Here is a 9,875-nt window from a genome sequence, read left to right on the forward strand (position 1 = left end):
TATTTATCTGCTTGATTTGCTTGTCATGAAGTTAGTTCAATAATTATTTATAAGTCGTTTATAATTCCGCAGATGAATTTGTACATTGCATTTGCGACTAAATATAATTTTTTTCCGAAAACTTTCATATAATTTTGACATTTTAATTACACAGTGTGATTCAGAACCTATGTCGGAAAAAGAAGGATGTGATTCTTCTTTCTCATTCTATAAAAAAAGTTCTTATTAACATTAGTCGGCAAACGCGCCGTTTTCAAGATATAGGGTGTCAAAAAAATATTTTTTTTTTCAGTTTAAATTAATTAGGTAATAAGTGTAATAAGTACCTATGATATTGATTCTTTACTACAATTGTCAAAAATAAAGTCCAACAATGAAATTAATCGGACAACTAGATGGAAAACAATTGTTTCTGTTAACAACAAAACACATTGCCTCTTTCTTTCATGTTTTCCACCAGAAAACCGCCATTTATCTTGAAAACGGTTCGCGTTAGAGCTTTTAATGAAGGGTACCTTTTTTGTGTAGAAAACATTGGCGGTTTAAAAAATGCATTCAAAATGCCAATTCGCCCAGAGTCGAAAAATTATGGGCAAAAGAACCTCACTCAGTCCTATAACCCCCGCCACTGTCATATAATAACATTCTTCATTTATTCAAAAATCTACTAAAAAACTAAACTTTTGAATTATCCAAACATACTGGTGGTTCCTATCTAAATTTGTTTTAAATTGTTTTTTTTTTAATGAGAAGACATGTAGGATATAAAATATATTGTGGGTAAGAATAAACAGATGAATCATGCATACCTACCTGGTCTAGGTAATTAGTTAAAAATAATTTAAATTATATATAAAAAAATGTTTTCTTATGTGAGATTATAACAAATAATAATTATGATATTTTGAGTACCACCATCTGTTTTTCTCATACTAAGACCAGAACAAATTTTAATGGTAAAACCCAACAAAGGACGAACATTAAATAATATACCAGAACTAATTTTGTTTTCATAAATAAAGAAATTAGCACTAAAAAAAGAAAATCTACATAATCTACATAATATAATAGAGTTACATACCTTTTCAAAATCAGTCCGAAAAAATAGAAAAAATATATGCAATAATTATCATTTAATTTAATTAAGTCAAAATATGTGTAATTCCGCTATTTGTTTTTTATCTGTTTATTTTGAAAGTTTTAATGCATCCTACTGTCGTGGAATCAAATACGTCTGGATTTCATCTAGCAACAAGGCCACGTTGGGCGCCAGGATGTGGATTTTGCTCGGTTCCGCTAGCTCACGGTGGAGATGACATATTGGCCTTTCCTCTTAGCATCATGAGGGGGTCGTAGACGCTCATAATGGGATTGGAGGGATTGTATTGTCCTGGTCCTTTTTCACCCTCGGTGCTAGGTCGTCAGACTGCTGCTCGCTGGTGTAAGAGTTCCCTGGCATATCACGTGATTCCCTCTTGACGTAATTGACTCTAATTTGTATTGTTGATGCGACCTAAAAGGCCTTCGAAACACAGACACTTGCTTTTTTCTAATTTGGGCACTGGAAATTTTTATGGCTCGGGTTTTTTGTTCACTCTGTATAGCACTTTGCGGGTCTGTCACTCTAATGTCTGGAAGTCACTGTCTTTAACATAGTAAAGTTTATGCATTTTTGTACAGGTTCCGTGGAGTACCTGTACGAAAGCTTGTAGAAAACTTAAATAGGCCCATTCAGTAAAAATTTTTTATTGCATATTTCAAAAGTTTACCCTTTAATTAGTTAGTATGCCAAAAATCAATTTTTTGTTTCAACGAGACATGTGTGAAATAAATTAATGAAAACAGAGCGCGGAAAAACGTTGAGCAACCATTGCCTGACGTCACAATACCGGTACGGGCGACTAGCAGAGCACTCCGCTCGCTCTCATCCCATTCTGTGTTAATACATACGGTGTGTGGTTCGCTTGGCAGTTTCGTTAATCATTGTTTTTATGTCTAAATGGGTCGAAACCGAGGATTGTACAGATATTGAATAGTTCCAGGCTGCAAAAGTACCTCAGGATCGACTCCGAATAAAATATTTATTTCATTACCGAAAAATGAAAAGTTTGTGTGATGTTATCCACGGTTTACCCAGCCACGGTATGCAACTCAATACCACCTTCGTTTTTCTTTGGTTGCACGTCTAGGGGGTTGTAAAATATTATTATTTGAACATTTAGAGCACAATTTTCAACTTTATGCCGGAAAAAATTCTACCCTATCTAAATGTTCGTGTTCACAAAAAATTCGAAATACGTCGGCGAGAGGGACCTATAAGCAACTCAGAACCACCCTCGTTTTTCTTTGGTTGCCCGTCTAAGGGGTTATAAATATTATTATTTAAACATTTAGAGCAGAATTTTCAAATTTATGTCGAAAAAAAAAATTCTACCCCATCTAAACGTTCCCGTCCACAAAAATTTCGAAATACGTTGCGAGAGGCACCTATAAGCAATTTATTTAAATAATAATATTTTACAACCTCCTAGACGGGCAACCACAGAAAAACGAGGGTGGTTCTGAGTTGCTCGCACATACACGTCGTCGCATACATTCACAAGTACCGAGTCTAGTACGTTGGGTACATTTGTATAAAACAGGAGAGCAACAGAAAATGTAGAAAAATGAACCATTTACGACATTGAGAAATATCCGAAAATGTATTTAGATATTCCAAGACATTCTATGTTTATAATAAATATGTTGTGTGAAAAATGCATTTCAACAAGACTTGGTGTATATATCTTATACACTCTCTATTTATACTCTTAAAAATATAGGTATATAATATAGGTAACCAAATATCTACACATCTCTCCGACTGCTCGAGACTTGATCGCCGAGTGTCCGGTATCGTGACGTCATTAGCTGTTCTCTCGCAGTGTTGACCTTTTTAAGGGTCTTACAAATTCAGAATTAAATATATCACTTATTATTAATCCTATTGACCTAATTTTTTAAAGATATATTTAGGTGGTTAAATACTATCAGAAAATGAAAGAAAGAGTTTAAAATTATATATCACTGAATGGGCCTATTGCATGGATTTTTGGTATACAAAAAATGATAACTCAGGTTGAGGTTTAGATTATGTGATTTATTTATGCTTGTTTGACAGTACAGGAATGCAACGGTTTCGAATACGAATTCTTTTGTTTGTCGAGTACACACTCTGGTCAGGTACTATGCCCTGGTTAAATAACTGTAGGTACTGGACTAGGGTACGCGTTCGTTCGTCTGCGGTGTGGATTCCGGTAATCTGCCTGTTGCGTGATCCCGTTTAGTGGCACTTCATTTCTGCGTTCCTGCTTGGTATGGCTGTTTGGGTGAAGTTAGAAGTATGGCATTAGACAATGTTAATATTAACTTGGAGGTCTTTCAGGTGGTTGAATTTGAATTCAATACTTTTCGCGGTTTTTTTCGAAAGTTAGTCGAAATTTTCTTCATCCTCGTTTCCCAACAGCAACCTCAGGAGAATGTTTGGCACGGGCCGTTGTCATCGTTCGATGGAACGGAGAACTCCCGGCGTGGAATTCCTCGTCATGGCGACTCGACCAACGCCAACGGTCGAATTTTGGAAACATAGGCGATTTCGTATACTACGACACTACATATAATTTTTTTTTCAAAAGATATTGTACTTGTTATTCCATCCATTTTATGTTATAGGTTTTTATAAAATAAAAATATTATTTTCGTTTCGTTTTTAAATTACGTATTGTTTTGTCTATAATTATCTTTACAGTTTAAGAAAATTATCGTGAACCGTGGAAATCATTTCTTAAATTATAGCGGGGAATAGAGTTTAATCATAATAACAAAACAATCGTTGCATACAACCTTGATGCAATTTTTATTCATCCGTAACACACGCGTCTCCTAGAGCACAGAATTCCCTTACATTTTTTCGTTAATTTGCCTTGTTATCACGTAAGTGCAAAAGTGACTCCACATTACATCATCAGAATCTCTTAACTAAATATCAAATTGATAAATTTATATTTCGTGCACAATAAATTTGAGCGATTTTGGGACGGCTTTTTCAGGAATATTTTTAGACTTATCTTTTATTTATCGTTTAATAAATCTTAATATTTTTAACATATTTATAACATTGTATGCGGACGTCACTGCATCAGTTTCGAAATATCTTCAGTTTGGAGTTATTGAAACCACTGCTCCTTTCCTACATGGAAAGAGGAGATATTGTTATAATGAGCGATAAGTAGCAACAAAATTATAATAATATCCGCGTTTACAGTCATGATTAGAGATCAGGCTGTAAATCGTTTGCTGATCATCGACATTATTATTGTAATGACTCAGTGACGCGCCTACTGGTTTGTTTGTCCCACTAGTTTTAGAGAACAATGCTATTTTACATATTTATACTAACCACTAAAAAGCTGCGCACTCTGGTTCTTAGAAACTATGTGGTAAGTTAATCATATAAATAAAGAACAAGTTTTATTGGCATGGGTCCAGTAGGAAATCTCTAAGACAACAAAATTTAACCTGTAGTTGTGGGTTAAAGCGGTTAAATAATTCAAAATGCAAATACAGCATCACACAACTACAGAATCAATTTCTAGGAAGCGGACAGTGAATCCAGTATACTTTTAATGCAGTAAAGACGTTTAAAATATGCACCGCTTCCTATAAATGATGACACGTAACGAATCTCATATTTGAATGGCGCAATGACCAATCAGATTGCACGGAGCCGTTACCAAATGTCGCGCCAGGATTCTATTCCTAGACAATCCTGGCGAAACCGAGACGGGTGGTAACCCTGGTTGGATCACAATCATTGATTTTATAAGCTACGCTTTCGCACTATTATCAACAGGTTTTCGCAAAATAGCATAGTGATTCATTGATAGTGGTACACACCTTAAGAAAAGATTACTGACGTCATATTATGAAGTTGAACTGAATATTATATCTTACTCGAATGTTGCTCTTTTTCGTTCTACAAGGCGGGTTTGATATTTTTTGAGAGTGTAGGATTTATTATAGTAACAAGATATTGAGAGCAACTATCTACGTATGCGAAAGCACAAGAAAATTTGGATCGCACTGGCCAGGTTCCGAACTCGGGTTATAAAACTGCGTGTGGTTGGATCTGTTGGCACGTTTTTAAAGGGGCTGAAAATGATAACAGAACTGAAGTTGTTTTGGGGTGCGAGTTTCTAGGATTTCGTAATTTTCGCCATTTTTCGAAAGTATAGTGAAAATTTTGGCGCTTTTTGGCGCTTTTGGCGGCTTCTCTGCGATGCTGGTCGCCATTATATGATACAAATAGTGACTCTTGGCGGCTATCAAAAAATCATCTAACCAGCTTGGCGGGAGATTTTGGATGATGTCATTTGTTGGTGACCTCCTGCACGATCGGCGAGTTGCACTGGATCGCGTGCGCGTCAGCATTGTCTGGTATGTTTCGTTTCGGCGGTAATTGTGCCTCTGCGGGAGAAAAATCTGCAACTTTTCGAAACATGAACGAAAATACACTTTCCCGTCCTGCGTCTTTCGATCTATGTACAGTCGTATCTCAAAATCATAGATAGCGATTTCATCTTTAATCCGGCTCACCATTTTTAGCAGTCAACACAAAGAGTACGAGCCGTTTGTAAATTCTTCGCATAAAATTGTTGTGCCGCATTCTCCCACAGCAGTCGATACTGCACAGTTTTAGGAATTCTTCTGCTGCAGCAAATTCTAGACTTTCATTGGTGTTTGGTGCGTGACGTCAATTGGGTTTCGTTTGGCGTGCACCGGATATTCTTTTGCTGTAGCAAATTCTAGACTTTTATTGCTCTTTGGTGTATGACGTCAATTGGGTTGCGTTCATTCGAATCCGGGCAATTCTGTCGGCTCAGGCAAATAAGCGTACGCGCGAGAAAAGTCTGACGTTAATATAATTGTGTTTGTAATTAATTTATTAGAGATTTTGGGTTTGCCTTCTTAAAATGGCTTAATTCGAGCTCTACAGCGTGTTCTCGTAATGGTAAGCACCCTCATCTAACAAGGCAGGAATATCAGATGATAAAAAACGTGTATGAAGGGCTTATAGCGCGAAACCAAAAAAAGAGTGTAAGTGGTGGAATCTGGTGCTGTAATTGTAATGGATAATGCACCCTATCATAGTGGACGAGTAGAGAAGTTGTCAACATCATCATGTAGCAAGGTGGAAATTATAGACTGGTTAATATCGAAAAAGATCGAATTCGACGAAACTGCGCTTAATTCCGAATTACTGGAAATCACGGAGAGAAAAAGGCCAAAACATTAAGTATGTAGTGGATGAAATGGCTGCAGTTCATGGGATTACAGTACTTGGCTTGCCAACCTACCACTGTGAACTAAATCCCATTGAGTTAATCTGGGCCCATATAAAAAATGGAGTACCACGAAAGAAGGCGACATTTAAATTGCATGATGTAAAGTTACTCTTGCACGAAGAGATTAATCTGGTTACAGCATAAACATGGAGTAAATGCATTATGCATGTCCACAAAGAGGAACAACGCATGTGGGATCTCGACACCACAGTTGATGTATTGGTTGATCCACTGATAATACCCCTTGGAGGTGACAGCAGCTCTAGTGATGAAGACGACAGTTCTAGTGATAACAGTGATAGTAATAGAGCTAGTGACCAGTAATGTATATGTGCATATTAATCATAATGTAGTACGTATAATAAGTGTAGTGTATTGTACAATAAGTGTTAATGTCTGACCATTATAGTGAAGTGATAGTAGGCAGTGTACTGTGTATATATTATAAGTTCAGTGTATTATTATAAGTGATAAAGTTGGTGGGCCATTGCCGTCCAAAAGAACGGCACTCAACAATTGTGGAGAGTATGACAGACGAGTCTATAAGATTTTTAAAGTAAATATTCACCGTGAACTTATTTTTTATAATTTTCTATTCTTTGACCCCTTCTCAAGTAGTACGGCTATGGAATCACTGCCCATTTTTATGATACACAGGTATAGTAGGTTGTCTGCGATAATTTATCTAGGTCTATGGATTTTTATTGTTTGGGCAGGAACTCTTTTTAAAAAATTGATGATTTTTTTCGAAACATGAGTGAATTTCGAACTAAAATTTTGAAAACCCGCCGTCTCTGTCTATAGAAATTTGTAAGTGACACTAATGATATAGAACAAGAATTTACATTTTGCGTTCTTTTTGCATTTAGTAATTACTGTATTTACATACCCTTGTTTAGACTGACATATTTACAGTAGTTAACATAAGATAAAATCCTTATCGCGAAAGGTACACCCATCGGATACTTAAAAAACAAATAATAGTTATTATCAAACATCTGCGATAAAGATCTCTTTGCTGTTTGATTTCTTCATTGCGAGATTGCGCGCGGGTCTAAAAAGTTTCGAAAAATAGCGAGTTATGTACTTATCCTCCAAAAGGTTTGCGGGAAGAAGATTGTGAATACTTAATTTGGAAATTTAAATAAGTGTATAGTTAAAATTACAATGGGTAAGTTTATAATTAAATTGATCTTATTAAATGATTGCAGGTTACACACTCGTATCTTGGTTGATGATTATTCAACGAATCCTAATTTAAATTTTAGATGTAAGAATTTTCTACGTCTCTACTACCGTAAATGATTAATAACGTTCTTTTGTGTATATACTGAAATCAATATTTAAGTATATATGCCTTTGATTGGTTGAATAATAAACAGCTTGCGGTAGAGTACTTAGTATACCTATGTGTTGACATCAATTACAAAGAATAATTGTAGCAAATAAAACAGGAAAGAAATGAATTTATATATAAAAAATTCATGCATTAGAAATAATCTAAGTTGTTTTCGGAGAATGTATTACTGAAATGTTTTGAAAAGTATCAAAAACAGTAAAACTATATTCATTATAACCTTTTTTCATATGCTTAAGATGACACTAAATGTAAATAATAATGTTAGTATTTATTGCCAATTATGCTAAATTAATAGCACTGCTCAAAAAATAGGCTTTAAAACCAGGAAACTGATAATTTTATCTGCTGAAGAAATTAACAAATTTTTATAAAATGTTCCAGGTAGTTTACAGTTACTTATAAAGGAAACAAAAGTCGAGAAATGTTAAATGTGGGCACATACGAAAATCATTTATAATTATTATTCCTAATTCAGAAACAAAGACACAACGAGCTTTTTATACAAAATATAAGTATATGAATTTACGACCGTGGGGGCAAAATTTGAAATGTTTACCATTTCTCCAAAATTATCAAAGAAAGAGATGTACGAAACAGTGTGTTGAAATTAATACAGACAATATACCGAAAAAATTGCGGAACGTCTAAGATTACACAGTCATACATAAAAAAGTGCAAACCCAAGAGAACCACATATAATTTTCGTAGTATTTTGAGGCGCTGAATGAAGCGATATAATTAGTAAAATTTACCCATGACCTCGACATTTCTCTGAAAATCCACTATTTGGGTGAAAACTAAACTAAATATGGGTCAAAACTGATATTTTCTTAAATTATGTCCAAATCGTAAGTAAAATTTACCCATGAATTCGATATTTCTCGGAAAATCCACTAGTTGGGTGAAAACTGGCCAAAATACTACGAAATAGTTATCTATTTACACCATAAAGGAGGTAAGTATTATTTACCATCCGAGGATAATTTTGCGCCTGAGCGGAGCGAGGGCTGGCAATAGAGTTTGAGACTGGTAAATTATACCTAACTGCTGCGTGGTGTATAATATTTTATCTGTTCTCACAATTCGGAATCTTTCAAAGTCGCCTTGGTTGTTTGGATTTTGTCTTTTCTAAGGTGTTTATAAACAAAGCAAGTCAAACGTTTTTATAAGAGAACAAGTCAAAGATTTTCTCGTTCAGGCACCCGATAACACATTTGCTAATGAAGGTAGTGCAGGAGCATGCCGTTTTGATGAGTTATGCAAACTTACTTTGGACAACGTCAATTTCAAAAATTTCGATGATATTATTATAGTTACAATTTCAGATTCTAAAAACGGTATGTCACATACGTTTATAATTACTTCTCGTCTGGGTTCTGTTTCACACCTAGAAATTCTCAAGAAATATATCAAGATTAGATTGGAAATTAAAACTGAAATTTCATGCTTTTTTATGCGCTATCAAGCAGGTATATGTTACAACCAACCAGTCGGCAAGAATACCCTTTCTATGATTCCTAATAAGATTGCACAGTTTTTGAAACTAGAACATCCTGAAACATATACAGGTCATTCATTCCGAAGAACATCAACAACGTTACTGTCTAATACAGGAGTATTAGCAATCAAAAGATATGGTGGGTGGAAGTCAGCCACAATTGCAGAACGTTATGTTGCTGACAGTTTAAGTAACAAAAATGAAATAGCCAACAGGATTTTTTACAATGACACTTCAACTCCAGGTTCTAGTAGTACGTCGCATCATGCTGTTTTAATGGAAAAGTCAAATAATATTGTGCCTCCGGTGACTGAAATGGAAAGGTCAAATCACTTTAAGAAAAATGTGACACAGTAAACACGAGGGGAATAATTCTTATAAGCAACATGCTGAATATGGTGCAACAAAATTATATATGTTCTTTAAATCCTAGAAGTTTATAGCAGTTATTAATATTATGTGGCGTTCTTCATCACACCCAATAAAAACGGTTCAGCATTCAGCGTCATCGACTGACTAACAACGTTTTTTTATTTATTGATAGATTGAACTGAACAAGTATATAACACATTAAAAACTCACAAAACCATAAAAATGACATTGCAAGCCCAATTTGTAAATTATATTTATTGCA

The 9,875-nt window shown here is 34.9% G+C and overlaps 1 protein-coding gene across 1 annotated transcript in view; it reads left to right on the forward strand.

The window, feature by feature from the left end:
- LOC111692024 (putative nuclease HARBI1) overlaps positions 1–3,628 on the forward strand; it is a 46,907-nt gene extending 43,279 nt beyond the window's left edge. Inside the window, exon 3 of the mRNA XM_023455697.1 lies at positions 3,506–3,628. Coding sequence (XP_023311465.1) covers positions 3,506–3,628 — 123 coding nt within the window. The remainder of the gene's footprint in view (positions 1–3,505) is intronic.
- The last annotated feature ends 6,247 nt before the right edge of the window (positions 3,629–9,875 follow it).

This window comes from Anoplophora glabripennis, unplaced genomic scaffold, assembly GCF_000390285.2.
Source record: "Anoplophora glabripennis isolate ALB-LARVAE unplaced genomic scaffold, Agla_2.0 scaffold87, whole genome shotgun sequence".
NCBI classification, from domain to species: Eukaryota; Metazoa; Arthropoda; class Insecta; order Coleoptera; family Cerambycidae; genus Anoplophora; species Anoplophora glabripennis.